At 37.8% G+C, this 18,713-nt stretch overlaps 1 protein-coding gene across 1 annotated transcript; it reads left to right on the top strand.

Moving 5' to 3' along the window:
* The first annotated feature begins 12,054 nt into the window (after window positions 1-12,054).
* LOC111906233 (uncharacterized) lies at window positions 12,055-16,132 on the top strand. Its single transcript, XM_023901952.2, has 10 exons — window positions 12,055-12,123; window positions 12,207-12,971; window positions 13,116-13,820; window positions 13,927-14,034; window positions 14,130-14,279; window positions 14,786-15,249; window positions 15,320-15,347; window positions 15,439-15,636; window positions 15,756-15,878; window positions 16,046-16,132. Exons 1-10 carry the CDS (start codon window positions 12,055-12,057, stop codon window positions 16,130-16,132), a joined length of 2,697 nt encoding a protein of 898 aa, XP_023757720.2.
* Window positions 16,133-18,713: the final 2,581 nt, after the last annotated feature.

The following is an 18,713-nucleotide window of genomic DNA, read 5'->3' as shown; positions in this document are numbered from 1 at the left end:
TTGAAGCTTTTTCCCTCTCTCTCTACTCTCTCTCTAACCTCTCTCCTAAATCCAAGTTTAAGGGTCAAAATCATCAATTTTAGGCTCCAAATCTTTGAGGTACCTTCCCTAACTTGATATGTAACCTCCCTAGCCTTCAAATTTGAGTTCAAAAGATGGAATAGGACAACATTCATGAGTTTATGGCCCTGGAATAGTCTTAGGCCGTAAACTCATAAGAAATGGGTTTTTAGAGCACAAAAACCCTTCCAAAACACAAATGGACCTTAGATATGGCTAGAAGGCTTTATGGAATGGACCTAGAACGCCTTAAACTATAATTTGGACACTTGAATATAAGTTTATGGCCAAGGATAGTGTTTAGGCCGTACACTCATAATAATAGGGTTTTTAAGCCCTTAAACCCTTCCTAAACCTCAACAAGGCTTAGATATGAATTTTAGGAATATGGTTTTAGCATTTGGACACTTTAAACATAATTTTTAGGGGACTTATGTGAGTTTACGGCCAAGGCATGTGCTTGGGCCGTAAACTCCTTAAAACATGGTGTAAAATCAATTTCAAGGTGTTAGAAAGCCATCCAACACCACCAAAAGCCTTGGAATAAATCATAGGACCAACCAAAAATAGTTTAAGGACCTTAAACACATTATTTGAAGGATTTATATGAGTTTACGGCCAAGGCTTGTGCTTGGGCCGTAAACTCCTTGAATCATGGTGTTAGAATGCCACCTAAACACCCCTAAAGCCTTTAGGTGAATTTTAGAAGTCCTTTCAAACAAGTTTTTGGCCTTGAAACACAAGAAATCCCTCTATAGGAGAGTTTACGGCCATGAGGGGGGTCTCATGGGCCGTAAACTCCAAAACCCCTCAAAAGTCCCATAAAAACTCATGTAAGGCCTTGGAATAATTTTAGCAATCACATGTGATTTGTTTGGAACCAATAACACACTTATTCATGGAGATTTGAGAGTTTACGGCCATGAGTCCTATGCTAGGCCGTAAACTCCCTTAAATAGGTCTATTTGGTGTTTAAAAATTATTCCAAGCCCCTAAACCAAACCTAGAAATTATTCCCTTAGTGTTTGAAGCCATTTTGTGCCATAACTCACCCCACCATGAGTTTATGGGGAGAGGGTCATTATGGCCGTAAACTCCCTAAGGAGTATTCCTTTGAAGTCCCAATTCAATATCCTAACTATATGTGTCCCTAAATGTCACCCGGGTCCCTCCAAACACTTGTATCGGAGTGTTTTCGCGACTAGAAGCAACTGTCCCTATCAAATAATCAATCTAAGTCCTAATTAGATACAATTGTGTATCTTTACATTATACTTAGGAACTTCGTGCGTTTGCAAGCCCCGGACCAACACTTAGCATCCAAATCGTCACATTTCTCGTCCGGTGAGTTCATACCCCTACGCCTTTTTCCGTGTTTTTCAATGTTTTCAGGGGGGGAATACAAGCAAACTATAACTGTTTTCGAATTATAACATTGACGTGTTTCAAATAATATCTGGCAAACTTATAAACTCTTTTACTCCTTATGTATTATGCTGAGCATAAGGAATGATTTATCAATTACAACTAAATGGATTTTAGTTAAGAAAATAACCAAACTAATCAAATTATTATGGGAATAATTTGGGGTTCTATATTTCTCTTTATATCATGTACTGATATCTGTATAAAGTTATTAGATAAACTATGTCTGATTCAGTTTATCTCCGTATCATTTGAATGTATTGCCAGATAGTTTATTGTATGTATCTATTTTCACTGTATCATGTTTCATAATCTTTGTATGTTTGATATCGTATGAGAATCCTGTGAATAGTTTAGTACTAGTTTGTGAGTAGTCACTACCCTTTATGGATGATTAGTAAATCCTCCCCGGAAGTGTAACCAGAGTCTCCTGGAGGGAGAGCGAGGAATTTGTGAATAGATCTATTCGGGACTGACAATCCCACACCTTAACTGCTAGCTACAGTTAGGCGGGCACGCCTGGGGTGACAAATTCTGGATATCGTCCGACGTCTGACTAACGTCAAGGAGGTCTCGTTGTCGTATCAGCATGGTTACCCGACTCACAATACGTATTAATATAAATTTATTCACAGCTGGGATTTTGTTAGGAATCTATATCTTGTTCGGGATGATAATCCTATGGTTTTGTATCTATATCTTATACGGGATGGCAATCCCATGGTTTTGAATCTATATCTTGTACGGGATGATAATCCCATGACTTTATCCAACTATCTTATATCAAATTCGGGATAGTGATCCCATGGTTTTATCAAACAATCTTACATCTGATTCGGGATAGTAGTCCCATGGTTTTCAATCTATATTTCCTATTATATCAAACTATCTTGTAACTAGTTCGGGATGTTAGTCCTAAGGTTTTCAAAATACTTTGTATCTACAGTTCGTGTATATTCTAGTATTCTCGTCTAATTCGGGATAGTAATGCTATGATTTTCAATATATAGTTTTGTGTATTAAACTATACTCTGTGTTATTCAATCAATCTTGTATTTAGGAAAATATGGGATTTTCCTGGGGTTAACTTATAACGTGTAACTGAACTGTAATGAAAGATAACGAAACTATTTAACATAAGAAAATATGGGATTTTCTTGGATAACAAACTTTTTCGGAAAAACTAAAGGAAACCGATACATTTTCATAAAACAAAACCGCTAATGAACTCACCAGCTTTATGCTGATTTTTAAACTGCTTGTATTCTCAGGTCCAAGTTAGACAGGTACCCGGCGATATCTTTTGGTGAAGACGGAGTGCTCAGAAGACTCGTCTCGTTTTGTTCATATGATATATGTATAACTTTTGTACAATTTACTTTTGAACCAAATGTAAACTTTCATATATATATATATATATATATATATATATATATATATATATATATATATATATATATATATATATATATATATGTAATGGTTGTTTACTGTGATTACTATGTACATTGGATTTGATACTCAACGTGGAGTCAACCCCGGAAACGTTTCCGCCTTTGGTTTTCGGGGTGTGACAGATTGGTATTAGAGCCCTTGTTTATAGTGAACAGAGTATACCAAACCTTACATGGTATAAAACTATAAACATTAAGGGGCCTAAGTGCTCTGAACTAAAAGTATCCTACAGAATATAAGTATTTTCAAAAGTATTTAAGTATGCCGATTCGTCGAAATCCGTAACTACAAGTAGAACAAAACATAAGTAAATGGGTGTTGTACGCTGCGGTTAAACCTGGGCAGTTATGTAGTCGTGTCTAGGGTCAATATAGCCTGGCCAACTATATTCATTCGAGACACGGCCAACATGTGCTTGGGAGTGACTGTGGTATGCGGCATACCTAAAACTTACCCAATATCCCAAACAACGAATCATCGCTACAGCGAACCATGAAATACTATGGGAGTATTTCTCGAGCCGATCCTTTGAAGAAATCCTCGTATACGCATTATTCCTTGATCATTCCTCTAGTGATAAAATGTTCTGTCTTGATAACTCCTTCCTGCTTTATCGCTTTGCATGATGCTATATCTATCTTGAAGAGATATCCTATGTTTCCTATCTCTTGATTTAATTTAGAGGACTTATGATCCTCTCTTTCCTGATCTTTTTAGCTCAAGATGCCTCCAAGAAAGAGACCCAACTCAAGGAACAACAACAATCCTCCTCTGCCACCACCACCTCCTCAACTTGATCATGCATCACTTCAGACAGTTCTGACTGCTGCAATGGTAGCAGCCATGTCGCAAATGAACTCTGGTAATTCAGGAGGTGGTCCCCAACCCCAAAACCCAGAAGATAGCCAGGGACACCAAAAAGGGGGTTCCTATAAAGACTTCATGAACGCGAAGCCTACATCCTTTGATGGCACAGGGGGTGTCATTGCTTTAACCCGATGGTTCGAGAAAATTGAATCAATCTTTGAAATATGCGCCTGTTCGGTGTCTGATAGAGTCAAGTTTGCCGCCTGCACCTTCCTAGACAAAGCCCTGACTTGGTGGAACGGCCGGGTCAAATCTTTAACTTTACCTGTAGCTAATGCTATGGGTTGGGAAGCTATGAAGGAGCTTCTTCTCGCAGAGTATTGCCCTCGGGGCGAACTCCAAAAGCTAGAACACGAACTCTGGAACCTTAAGATGAAGGGTTCCGACATAGCCGCTTATACTTCAAGATTCGATGATCTGGCGTTACTCTGTCCGGGAATGGTTACCCCGGAGAGTAAAAAGATTGAGAGGTTCATCTGGGGGTTGACCCAGCCAACAAAGGGGAATGTCTTGGCTGCGAAGCCAGACACATATGACAGTGCTAAATGTCTTGCGAAAATCTTGATCGATCACGAAGACAACTCTGATGAGGAGGCTACTACCCCCGAGCCAGTCACCAGTGGAGGCGGAAGCAAGAAGAAATTCTGGAACAAGCGGAAGGCCTAGGGTACGCACGGGTCTTCTAAGAAACAGCAAACAGTAGCAGTCCATGCTGCTACTGCCCCTGTTGCTGTTTCGGCTGTCGGTTCCACAGCCCAAACTCCCGCCAGTGGATACACTGGTACCCTTCCTTGGTGTGGTAAGTGCAACTACCACCACCGCATTCCTGGTCCATGTCGCGAAAGGATCTGCGACAACTGTGGCAATAAGGGCCACCTTGCTCGAACATGCAGAAAACCAGCCAAATCAACGAACCAATCATCCGGAGCGGGAATCAGTCCAGCCTTCTACAATTGTGGTGAAACTGGGCACTTCAAAAGGAATTGCCCCAAAGCAGCTATGGCCACTGATCCCTCTGTCGCTGCAGGTATACTTCTCTTTGAAAATTCTTATACCTGCAACTCTTTTCGATTTTGGGTACAAAAGGGGAAACCTGTTATCTGTCTATTCGAACATTTTCTAAACTCAATCCTTCGTATGTAATCGAAATGGGTACCGTCGAGATGACTAACCAGTGAGATTGAGAACACTAACTTCGTACCTATAGATTGAATCCTCAGTCCGGAGGATTATTTTGTTCCATTCGACTTAAAAGGGGGAAAACTTTCTACAAAAATACTTTGATGCTATGTTTAACATGAAATGACCGAGTCTCATTCATGTTGTTATCCTTGGTTTCAAAAGGGTCGCTCGACTAGATCTTTTCCTCGACCCTGTTCTCGTGATCTTTGGCATCAAACTTTCGTATCATTCTATGACTTAGAACTCAAAAGTTTTCCCGATATGAATTACCACGCATCCCTCGTTTCTGTGATCATCGAGAAACGGGAAGTTAACAGCTCTTTCCTCTAAATGTCTATCCCGAAGGATTCCCGGGAGTTTCTTTCGAACATCTAGTTTAGTCTCACATCAGACCCTTCGAGATCTTTGTAGAAATCGATTCTGCAACCTTTAGATTTCGGATGCCCTTAGAGCTTGATAACATCTATCCAGTCCATCACATCTCGAATCCTTAGAAGCACCTACTCGACGAAACCCTAGTAATTCCTCGAGGAAACCAAAGTCGTCCAGGGTTGGAACTTCCATGAGAAAACCGATTGATATCATAGATTGAGAGAGAGTCAAAGTACGAAACAGAGACACGTCCCGATAATGAGAATTCGCTAGAACGCCCAGTAGAGACCTGATTCCACTTGAAAAAGTGAAGATCCGAGGCAACAAATCCATTCGTGTCTCATTCCAATCCATGATCTGTATCTTATTCTTTGAATTTCAGGACGAAATTCCCTCTAACGGGGGGATAATGTAACAACCCGAAGTTGTTCATCGCCAAAAACCCATTCTACCCGTATAACTCGCCGTATGTCGAAACGTTCCGATTTTGTTTTTGGGTTTAGTTAATTAAATTTATATGTTTATTATGATCCAATGAGTGTCCAAACCATTTAGAAACTCATGAATTTAGCCCAAAAATATTTATTTCATAATTTTTAGAAACGTCCCCGCCGGGTGACGGAAACTTAATCGAGTGCGACCTAAAGCCTCGTTTAAGGCCAGTATCGGGTAGAATTCCACCGTGTCCAAGTTTTGGGAACTATATAAACATGTTAAACCTTTCATTTGAAGCTTTTTCCCTCTCTCTCTACTCTCTCTCTAACCTCTCTCCTAAATCCAAGTTTAAGGGTCAAAATCATCAATTTTAGGCTCCAAATCTTTGAGGTACCTTCCCTAACTTGATATGTAACCTCCCTAGCCTTCAAATTTGAGTTCAAAAGATGGAATAGGACAACATTCATGAGTTTATGGCCCTGGAATAGTCTTAGGCCGTAAACTCATAAGAAATGGGTTTTTAGAGCACAAAAACCCTTCCAAAACACAAATGGACCTTAGATATGGCTAGAAGGCTTTATGGAATGGACCTAGAACGCCTTAAACTATAATTTGGACACTTGAATATAAGTTTATGGCCAAGGATAGTGTTTAGGCCGTACACTCATAATAATAGGGTTTTTAAGCCCTTAAACCCTTCCTAAACCTCAACAAGGCTTAGATATGAATTTTAGGAATATGGTTTTAGCATTTGGACACTTTAAACATAATTTTTAGGGGACTTATGTGAGTTTACGGCCAAGGCATGTGCTTGGGCCGTAAACTCCTTAAAACATGGTGTAAAATCAATTTCAAGGTGTTAGAAAGCCATCCAACACCACCAAAAGCCTTGGAATAAATCATAGGACCAACCAAAAATAGTTTAAGGACCTTAAACACATTATTTGAAGGATTTATATGAGTTTACGGCCAAGGCTTGTGCTTGGGCCGTAAACTCCTTGAATCATGGTGTTAGAATGCCACCTAAACACCCCTAAAGCCTTTAGGTGAATTTTAGAAGTCCTTTCAAACAAGTTTTTGGCCTTGAAACACAAGAAATCCCTCTATAGGAGAGTTTACGGCCATGAGGGGGGTCTCATGGGCCGTAAACTCCAAAACCCCTCAAAAGTCCCATAAAAACTCATGTAAGGCCTTGGAATAATTTTAGCAATCACATGTGATTTGTTTGGAACCAATAACACACTTATTCATGGAGATTTGAGAGTTTACGGCCATGAGTCCTATGCTAGGCCGTAAACTCCCTTAAATAGGTCTATTTGGTGTTTAAAAATTATTCCAAGCCCCTAAACCAAACCTAGAAATTATTCCCTTAGTGTTTGAAGCCATTTTGTGCCATAACTCACCCCACCATGAGTTTATGGGGAGAGGGTCATTATGGCCGTAAACTCCCTAAGGAGTATTCCTTTGAAGTCCCAATTCAATATCCTAACTATATGTGTCCCTAAATGTCACCCGGGTCCCTCCAAACACTTGTATCGGAGTGTTTTCGCAACTAGAAGCAACTGTCCCTATCAAATAATCAATCTAAGTCCTAATTAGATACAATTGTGTATCTTTACATTATACTTAGGAACTTCGTGCGTTTGCAAGCCCCAGACCAACACTTAGCATCCAACTCGTCACATTTCTCGTCCGGTGAGTTCATACCCCTACGCCTTTTTCCGTGTTTTTCAATGTTTTCAGGGGGGAATACAAGCAAACTATAACTGTTGTCGAATAATAACATTGACGTGTTTCAAATAATATCTGGCAAACTTATAAACTCTTTTACTCCTTATGTATTATGCTGAGCATAAGGAATGATTTATCAATTACAACTAAATGGATTTTAGTTAAGAAAATAACCAAACTAATCAAATTATTATGGGAATAATTTGGGGTTCTATATTTCTCTTTATATCATGTACTGATATCTGTATAAAGTTATTAGATAAACTATGTCTGATTCAGTTTATCTCCGTATCATTTGAATGTATTGCCAGATAGTTTATTGTATGTATCTATTTTCACTGTATCATGTTTCATAATCTTTGTATGTTTGATATCGTATGAGAATCCTGTGAATAGTTTAGTACTAGTTTGTGAGTAGTCACTACCCTTTATGGATGATCAGTAAATCCTCCCCGGAAGTGTAACCAGAGTCTCCTGGAGGGAGAGCGAGGAATTTGTGAATAGATCTATTCGGGACTGACAATCCCACACCTTAACTGCTAGCTACAGTTAGGCGGGCACGCCTGGGGTGACAAATTCTGGATATCGTCCGACGTCTGACTAACGTCAAGGAGGTCTCGTTGTCGTATCAGCATGGTTACTCGACTCACAATACGTATTAATATAAATTTATTCACAGCTGGGATTTTGTTAGGAATCTATATCTTGTTCGGGATGATAATCTTATGGTTTTGTATCTATATCTTATACGGGATGGTAATCCCATGGTTTTGAATCTATATCTTGTACGGGATGGTAATCCCATGACTTTATCTAACTATCTTATATCAAATTCGGGATAGTGATCCCATGGTTTTATCAAACAATCTTATATCTGATTCGGGATAGTAGTCCCATGGTTTTCAATCTATATTTCCTAGTATATCAAACTATCTTGTAACTAGTTCGGGATGTTAGTCCCAAGGTTTTCAAAATAGTATCTACAGTTCGTGTATATTCTAGTATTCTCGTCTAATTCGGGATAGTAATCCTATGATTTTCAATATATAGTTTTGTGTATTAAACTATACTCTGTGTTATTCAATCAATCTTGTATTTAGGAAAATATGGGATTTTCCTGGGGTTAACTTATAATGTGTAACTGAACTGTAATGAAAGATAACAAAACTATTTAACATAAGAAAATATGGGATTTTCTTGGATAACAAACTTTTTCGGAAAAACTAAAGGAAACCGATACATTTTCATAAAACAAAACCGCTTATGAACTCACTAGCTTTATGCTTATTTTCAAACTGCTTGTATTCTCAGGTCCAAGTTAGACAGGTACCCGACGATATCTTTTGGTGAAGATGGAGTGCTCAGAAGACTCATCTCGTTTTGTTCATATGATATATGTATAACTTTTGTACAATTTAAACTTTCATATATATATATATATATATATATATATATATATATATATATATATATATATATATATATATATATATATATGTAATGTAATGGTTGTTTACTGTGATTACTATGTATATTGGATATGATACTCAACGTGGAGTCAACCCTGGAAACGTTTCCGCCTTTGGTTTTCGGAGTGTGACAGATTGGTATCAGAGCCCTTGTTTATAGTGAACAGAGTATACCAAACCTTACATGGTATAAAACTATAAACATTAAGGGGCCTAAGTGCTCTGAACTAAAAGTATCCTACAGAATATAAGTATTTTCAAAAGTATTTAAGTATGCCGAGCCGTCGAAATCCGTAACTACAAGTAGAACAAACCATAAGTAAATGGGTGTTGTACGTTGCTGTTAAACCTGGGCAGTTATGTAGTCGTGTCTAGGGTCAATATAGCCTGGCCAACTATATTCATTCGAGACACGGCCAACATGTGCTTGGGAGTGACTGTGGTATGCGGCATACCTAAAACTTACCCAATATCCCAAACAACGAATCATCGCTGCAGCGAACCATGAAATACTATGGGAGTATTTCTCGAGCCGATCCTTTGAAGAAATCCTCGTATACGCATTATTCCTTGATCATTCCTCTAGTGATAAAATGTTATGTCTTGATAACTCCTTCCTGCTTTATCGCTTTGCATGATGCTATATCTGTCTTGAAGAGATATCCTCTGTTTCCTATCTCTTGGTTTAATTTAGAGGACTTATGATCCTCTCTTTCCTGATCTTTTTAGATCAAGATGCCTCCAAGAAAGAGACCCAACTCAAGGAACAACAACAATCCTCCTCCGCTACCACCTCCTCCTCAACTTGATCTTGCATCACTTCAGACAGTTCTGACTGCTGCAATGGTAGCAGCCATGTCGCAAATGAACTCTGGTAATTCAGGAGGTGGTCCCCAACCCCAAAACCCAGAAGATAGCCAGGGACACCAAAAAGGGGGTTCCTATAAAGACTTCATGAACGCGAAGCCCACATCCTTTGATGGCACAGGGGGTGTCATTGCTTTAACCCGATGGTTCGAGAAAATTGAATCAATCTTTGAAATATGCGCCTGTTCGGAGTCTGATAGAGTCAAGTTTGCCGCCTGCACCTTCCTAGACAAAGCCCTGACTTGGTGGAACCGCCGGGTCAAATCTTTAACTTTACCTGTGGCTAATGCTATGGGTTGGGAAGCTATGAAGGAGCTTCTTCTCGCAGAGTATTGCCCTCGGGGCAAACTCCAAAAGCTAGAACACGAACTCTGGAACCTTAAGATGAAGGGTTCCGACATAGCCGCTTATACTTCAAGATTCGATGATCTGGCGTTACTCTGTCCGGGAATGGTTACCCCGGAGAGTAAAAAGATTGAGAGGTTCATCTGGGGGTTGACCCAGCCAACAAAGGGGAATGTCTTGGCTGCGAAGCCAGACACATATGACAGAAATGTCTTGCGAAAATCTTGATCGATCACGAAGACAACTCTGATGAGGAGGCTACTACCCCCGAGCCAGTCAGTAGAGGCGGAAGCAAGAAGAAATTCTGGAACAAGCGGAAGGCCTAGAGTACGCAAGGGTCTTCTAAGAAACAGCAAACAGTAGCAGTCCATGCTACTACTGCCCCTGTTGCTGTTTCGGCTGTCGGTTCCACAGCCCAAACTCCCGCCATTGGATACACTGGTACCCTTCCTTGGTGTGGTAAGTGCAACTACCACCACCGCATTCCTGGTCCATGTCGTGAAAGGATCTGCGACAACTGTGGCAATAAGGGCCACCTTGCTCGAACATGCAGAAAACCAGCCAAATCAACGAACCAATCATCCGGAGCGGGAATCAGTCCAGCCTGCTACAATTGTGGTGAAGCTGGGCACTTCAAAAGGAATTGCCCCAAAGCAGCTACGACCACTGATCCCTCTGTCGCTGCACGTATACTTCTCTTTGAAAATTCTTATACCTGCAACTCTTTTCGATTTTGGGTACAAAAGGGGAAACCTGTTATCTGTCTATTCGAACATTTTCTAAACTCAATCCTTCGTATGTAATCGAAATGGGTACCGTCGATATGACTAACTAGTGAGATTAAGAACACTAACTTCGTACCTATAGATTGAATTCAGTCTGGAGGATTACTCTGTTCCATTAGACTTAAAAGGGGGAAAACTTTCTACAAAAGTACTTTGATTTTACGGAGGAAATGTGTTTGGAACATAAAGGAAGGAATGCTTATGCTAGAATTCTTGTTGAAATGGCAGCTGAGAAGGAATGGAGAAAGAAGATTGATATTTCTACATGGGATTTTGTTTCTAATTCTGCTGTGATTCAAAGTTTTGATGTTGAATATGCTTGGATTCCTTCTAGATGTAATCATTGTAAAGTTTATGGGCATATGGATAAAGTTTGTGCTGCAGCTATGAATGTTGAAAAAGTAGTTAAGAATGGGGATGAGAGAAACATAAAGAACAATAAAGGGAAGGAAGTGGTTAATGGGGATGGATTTACAGAAGTCAGTTATAAGAAGGTGATAGGTAGCAATAATGGTGAAGGCACTAGTAAGGCTCAGGAGGGTTATATTCAATCGTATAATCAGAGGAATAATGGGAAGAATGGGAATTGGAGTAGGGGTAATAATTCAAAAGGCAATAATGGGTATAGAGGTGGTAATGGTAAAGGGCATAATCGGAACTGGAACAATAAAGGGATAAGTCATTGGAATTTAGAAAAGAACAAAAATTATGAGAAGTTTGCTAATGGGCAGAATTTGATTGGTAGTCAGGGGTTAAAGGAGAATAAAATGCAGGAGTATGTTATTAAAAAGGATAATAAAAGGGAGGAGGGTAATAAAAGTCTGGTAAGTGTGACAAACACAGGTGATGGCTTTAGTAATAAAAACAGATTTGAAATTTTGGGAGAGATTGAAGAGGAAGTTTTGGATAAAATGGAAGAGGATGCATAGGGTCAGAAGATAGTTATCCATCAGATAGAAGATTGTGGAGGTTCTGATGTGGGTGCTAATGAAATTGTGAATAATAAAATGCTTCCTTCTATTAAGGGTGAGGGGGAGAAAAAAGGAAATGAAAGTAATAAAATGAAGAAAGGCTGGATGGAACTGGAAAACAATAACAGCAAGATGGGGATTTCTCCGGCATTTGAGGAGGTAAATGCCAAAAACTCTATTATTTCCCAATGATGTCTATAGGTGCTTGGAATGTTAGGGGTTTGAATAAATCTGTTAAGCAGAAGGAGGTTATTGATGTTATTAGGAGTAATAACCTTGGTATTTGTGCTGTGGTGGAATCTCATGTCAAGGTCTTAAATCTTAAAAATGTTTGTGTTAAGACTTTTGGGCAGTGGGATTGGGTTTCTAATAATAATAGTTGTAAGGCTGGTACTAGAATTATAGTGGGGTGGAATCCTAGACTTTTTGATGTGATGATGATTTCTCAATCCAAGCAGGTTATCCACTGTTATGATGTTGGCATGTATTTGTCTTTTATATATGCTGCTTCGAATTATCTTGAAAGAAGATTGCTTTGGGATAATTTGAAGAAACATAGCTTGGTTGTTAAGAAGGAAGCTTGGGGTTTATTAGGTGATTTTAATGTTGCTTTAAAACCATCGGAATATTCTGAAGGTTGTTCTAAAACCCCCAAAGGAGTTGAAGATTTTGTTGATTGTTTAAGTTTTATTGAAGTGGAGGACCTGAATTCTTATGGGTTTCAGTTTACTTGGAACAAAACCCCTGCTGGGAATAAGGGTCTTTTGAAGAAGCTTGATAGAGTTATGGTCAATTTGAAATTTATTTCAGATCATCCTTTAGCCCATGTTGTTTTTAAACCATATAGAAATTCGGATCATTGTCCAGCTATTTTAAATTTACCTGTTGATAAAGTGAAATGGAAGCCTTCTTTTAGATTTGCTAATTTTATTGCTGAGAAGGAGGAGTTTTTACCTTTGGTTAAGGAAGTTTGGGATATTAATATTGATGGTTTCTTTATGTTTAAAGTAAGTCAAAAGTTGAAGATTCTCAAAAATTATTGTAGGGAGCTGTGTAATAAACATTGGGGTGCTGGGAAAAGAATTCAGAAGTTAAGAAAAGAGTTGGAATGTAAATAACATGAAATTGATAGTAATCCTTTTGATTGCAAGATTAGGGAAGAGCATGCTAATATTCTCTTTGATTTTAATGTTGCTTGTAATGATGAAGAAAAACTTCTTGCTCAGCGTGCTAAGATTAAATGGTTACAGGAAGGGGACAATAATTCTAAGTTTTTTCATAGAATTGTGAAGAGTAGGGGTAATAGTAATCGTATTCAGATGGTTCTGGATGAAGATGGAAGATGGGTTAGTGGGAAGGCTATGAAAGATAAGTTTGTTTCTCATTTTAATAAGGTTTTGGGTTGTAAAGAAGTTACTGAGCTGTCGGGATTAAATGATGATTTTTTTCATAAAAAATTGGATAGTAGGGTGGCTGTTAATATGATTAGAGTGGTGTTTGATATAGATGACAATCGTGCCCCTAGCCCTGATGGGTATTCTTCAAAAAATTTTAAAAGTTCTTGGAACATAGTTGGTCCAGAGGTGTGTAAGGCTGTAAGGGAATTCTTTTGGTCTGGAAAATTGTTGAAGGGGATCAATGCTACGAGAATAGTTCTAGTTCCTAAAGTGGAGGTTCCGAGGAAAGTTTCTGATTTTAGGCCTATAGCTTGTTGTAATACTTTTTATAAGTGTATCAGTAAGATTATAGTGAACAGGATCAGAAATTGTTTGGGTGATATTGTTAGCAAAAATCAGTCAGCTTTCATTCCTAGTAGATCTATTTTGGACAATATTCTCCTTGCTCAGGAGCTGATGGTGGGGTACAAAAAAAAAGAGGGGAGCTCCTAAATGCACCATAAAGATTGATATACAAAAGGCATATGATACGGTGGATTGGAGTTTTCTTAATAGAATTTTGCAGGGATTTGGGTTTTATCCTGTTATGGTTCAGTGGATTATGGCTTGTGTTTCCTCTCCGTGGTTCATGCTTAATTTTAATGAGATCATGGGTATTTTGAAGGAAAGAGAGGTCTTAGGTAGGGAGATCCTTTATCTCCTTACCTATTTACTACAGTTATGGAGGTGTTTAATATCATTCTTGGTAAGCTTATTGATGAATCCCAGAATTTTAAGTTCCATAGTAAGTGTATGGCCCTCAATATTTCCCATTTATGCTTTGCTGATGATCTGTTGGTTTTCTCTTATGGTAACGGGAATTCGGTTAGAATTATAAGGGATGCCCTTGATGAATTCAAAAAGGTTTCAGGGTTGAAGGTGAGTATGGAAAAAAGTCAGATTTATTTCAGTTGTGTTAAGCCAAATATGAGAAGGATTATCTTGGGTATCCTTCCTTTTGATGTTGGGAGATTTCCGTTTAAAGATTTGCACGTACCTATGTGTGTCACTAAGCTGTTTGAAAGAGATTGTAAAAAGTTGATTGAAAAGATTAAGATGAGAATTTTCAATTGGAAAAGTAAGACCTTATCGTTTGCTGGCAGGTTGCAACTCATTAACTCTGCTTAACATCCATTCATGTTTATTGGGCTTCGATCTTTAAAATTCCCATTGCTACTATTATTGAGATTGAGAAGATGTGCAGAAGTTTCTTATGGGCTAATGGTGAGATAGTCAAAGGGAAAGCTAAAGTCAAGTGGCATGATATTTGCAAGCCTAAGGAGTATGGTGGGCTGGGAATCAAGAATTTAAGGAGATGAAATGATGCTTTACTTGCTAAACATATTTGGAATGTGATTAATAACAAAAATTCTCTGTGGGTGCAGTGGGTGAGAATCAATTATATAGGTAGCAAAAATTTTTGGGATATTTTGCAGAAAAAGAGTATGAGATGGACGTGGAAAAGGTTTTTGGAGATAAGGAAAATTTTTAGGCCTTATATTATTTCGTGTGTGGGAAATGGGAGGAACACATCTCTATGGCATGATTGGTGGCACCCAATTGGTATTCTTAGTACTATTTTATCTAGAAGAGATTGGGTTAGCAATGGGTTTAGTGATTCATCTTTGGTCAGTGATGTTCTTGATTTTGATACTTATTCCTGGCCGGTTGAATGGGTTAATAAATTCCCTGGATTGAAAGAAGCACCCATGTTTTGTATTGATTCTAATATGAGTGATGTTGCAGGTTGGAGGGATAAGAAGGGTGTATGTAAAAAAATTTCATGTAAACAGGTGTGGAAGGATATAAATAACTTTGGAAATAAAGTTCCTTGGCATGATATTGTTTGGTATGGCAATTGCATCCCTCGTAATTCATTTATTTTGTGGATGGCTAATTTGAATAGATTGAAAACACAGGATCGGCTTAGAGGATGGGAAGTGGATGGTAATTTACTTTGCCCGTTCTGTGAAATTGAGCCTGATTCTCATAATCATTTGTTCTTTAATCGTTCTTTAATTGTGATTTGATTTTAAAGTTATGCAGCTTGCTTAATTTGAAGTCTGCTGAGAATTTGATTATTAAATGTATGCTTGCTAGCAGTGTTGCTCACATTTGGAGGGAGAGAAACTCTAGACTTTTTAGTTCTAGAAGTAATTCGGTTGAGGGGGTGATAGCTAGTATTGAAAATGAGATTCGGTTAAAGCTGTTGGGTTTTAGGAAAAGGGCTAAAATGGTCAATAATAAGATTTATTTGACCTGGGGTATTTCGGGAATGGAGAAAGTTAAGTAATGGTTGTCAATTTCTGGTTTGCCAAAATGGTGATTGATGATTTTTGGTTTTGGGATTGGCAGTGGAGGAAGTTTAAAGTGGGTGATCCTTTTGTTGGAATTTGGTGGGGGTATTTTTGGAATAAGTGCTTATACAAAGGAATTGACGGAATATGTTACTGGTTGGAGAATTTATTCTCAAATCATGTAACTTGTACCTATGGGATTTTCTGTTTGGATATGATCTTAATTGAGAATACCGAAAGAGAGAATCCTAGACATGTGATTGATGCCATGTCTAGTATGAAACTTAATCTGTCTTGCTGGTGGTTTGGTGTTATTTTGTTGTGTTTCGTTTTGTGTTTATGGTGCAGAATGGAGTGGTAATGGATGGTGTTGGGCAAGAGCTGCAAGAAGTTGAAGGATCCCTTGTTGATGACTATGAGGAGGAAGGAGAATAGGAATAGGGATAGAAGATTCGGGAAGGGCATTTCTGAGGGGGTTTTTTGTTATTTCTTTTTTGAGATGTTTATCTGTGTTGTCTTTTATTGGTTTTACTTTGTGTAATGTGTTATGTGGGTTATGGGTTTGAGGGGATTTTTCTTAAAGGTTAGCTTATGGATTGAGGGTTTTTTTAAGGGCCTTACCCCTTGCTTTGGATATTATGTTTCTTGGAGTTTTGGGTGGTGCAAGGTGGTGAAGTTACCTTTTTTCCCTCTTTCAATAAGTCTTTGGGCTACCTTTAAGGATTTTAGGTTTTATTGGGTTTTTGGGTGTTTATTTCTAGTTACTAGAAAGTGGTTTCGTAGTTGGTTATGGATAGGTTCGTTAATGTTGTATTTTGTTTGACTTTTTGATGTTGTATTCTTTTATTCTATTTAATAAAGTTTGCTGAGCTTTGGCTCTTTCCAAAAAAAAGGATCAATGCTCATCAAAGCTTTGCTTAAATTTCACACACTTTTATTGTGGAACTCAAGAATTAAAGAATGCTCATTAAAGTTTTGCTAAATTGCAAATATTACTTCTATTGTGGAACTTAAGAATTAAATAATGATCATCAATGTTTTGATAAATTGCATAGACTTCCGATGTGGAACTCAAGAATGAAACGGTGCTCAACAAACCTTTGCTAAATTGCATTGTCTTCTATTGTGGAACTCAAGAATCAAACAATGCTCATCAAAGCTATGCTTAAATTGCATAGACTTCTATTATGGAACTCTAGAATTAAACGATTCTCATCAAAGCGTTGCTAAATTACAAAAACTTCTAATCTGGAAGTCAAGAATAAAACAATGCTCATCAAAGCTTTTCTGAAATTGCATGGACTTCGATTGTGGAACTCAAGAATAAAACAATGCTCATCTAACCTTCGCTAAATTGCGAAGACTACTTCTATTGTGGAACTCTAGAATTAAACAATGCTCATCAAAGCTATACTAAATTGCATAGACTTCTAATGTGGAACTCAAGAATGAAATAATGCTCATCAAAGCTTTGCTTAAATTGCATAGATTTTTATTGTGGAACTCAAAATTTAAACAATGCTCATCAAAGCTTTGCTAAATTTCGAAGACTACTTCTATTGTGGAACTCTAGAATTAAACAATGCTCATCAAAGCTTTGCTAAATTGCATAGACTTCTAATGTGGAACTTAAAACAATGCTCATCAAAGCTCCACATAAATTGTATACACTTCTATTATGGAACTCATGAATGAAACAACGCTCAACAAAGCTTTACGAAATTGCATAGTCTTCAATTGTGGAACTCAAGAATCAAACAACGCTCATCAAAGCTTTGCTTAAATTAAATAGACTTCTCTTGTGGAACTCAAGAATCAAACAATACTCATCAAAGATTTGCTTAAATTGCATAGACTTCTATTGTGGAACTCAAGAATAAAACAATGCCCATCAAAGCTTTTCTTAAATTGAATAGACTTCTATTATGGAACTCAAGAATTAAACGATGCTCATCAAAGCTTTGCTAAATTACAAAGACTTCTATTGTGGAACTCAAGAATAAAACAATGCTCATCAAAGCTATTCTAAAATTGCATGGACTTTGATTATGGATCTCAAGAATAAAAGAATCCTCATCTAACATTCGCTAAATTGCGAAGATTATTTCTATTGTGGAACTCTAGAACTAAAGAATGCTCAGCAAAGCTATGCTAAATTGCATAAGCTTCTAATGTGGAACTCAAGAATGAATCAATGCTCATCAAAGCTTTGCTTAAATCGCATACACTTCTATTGTGGAACTCAAGAATTAAAGAATGCTCATTAAAGTTTTGCTAAATTGCAAATATTACTTCTATTGTGGAACTTAAGAATCAAACAATGCTCATCAATGTTTTGATAAATTGCATAGACTTCCAATGTGGAACTCAAGAATGAAACGGTGCTCAACAAACCTTTGCTAAATTGCGTTGTCTTCTATTGTGGAGCTCAAGAATCAAACAATGCTCATCAAAGCTTTGCTTAAATTGCATAGACTAATATTGTGGAACTCAAGAATCAAACAATGCTCACCAAAGCTTTGCTTAAATTGCATAAACCTCTATTGTGGTACTCAAGAATTAAACGATGATCATCAAAGCTTTGCTAAATTGGATAAACTTCTAATGTGGAACTCAAGAATTAAACAATGGTCATCAAAGCTTTGCTTAAATTTCATAGACTTCTATTGTGGAATTCAAGAATGAAACGGTGCTCAACAAACCTTTGCTAAATTGCGTTGTCTTCTATTGTGGAACTCTGGAATTAAACGATGCTCATCGAAGGGTTGCTAAATTCCAATACGTATTAATATAAATTTATTCACAGCTAGGATTTTGTTAGGAATCTATATCTTGTTCGGGATGATAATCCTATGGTTTTGTATCTATATCTTATACGGGATGGTAATCCCATGGTTTTGAATCTATATCTTGTACGGGATGGTAATCCCATGACTTTATCCAAATATCTTATATCAAATTCGGGATAGTGATCCCATGGTTTTATCAAACAATCTTATATCTGATTCGGGATAGT

The sequence above is a fragment of the Lactuca sativa genome, chromosome 8 (assembly GCF_002870075.4).
Source record: "Lactuca sativa cultivar Salinas chromosome 8, Lsat_Salinas_v11, whole genome shotgun sequence".
Classification (NCBI taxonomy): domain Eukaryota; kingdom Viridiplantae; phylum Streptophyta; class Magnoliopsida; order Asterales; family Asteraceae; genus Lactuca; species Lactuca sativa.
The sequence above is the reverse complement of the archived record's forward strand: the minus strand, read 5'-3'. Positions and strand labels throughout refer to the sequence as shown.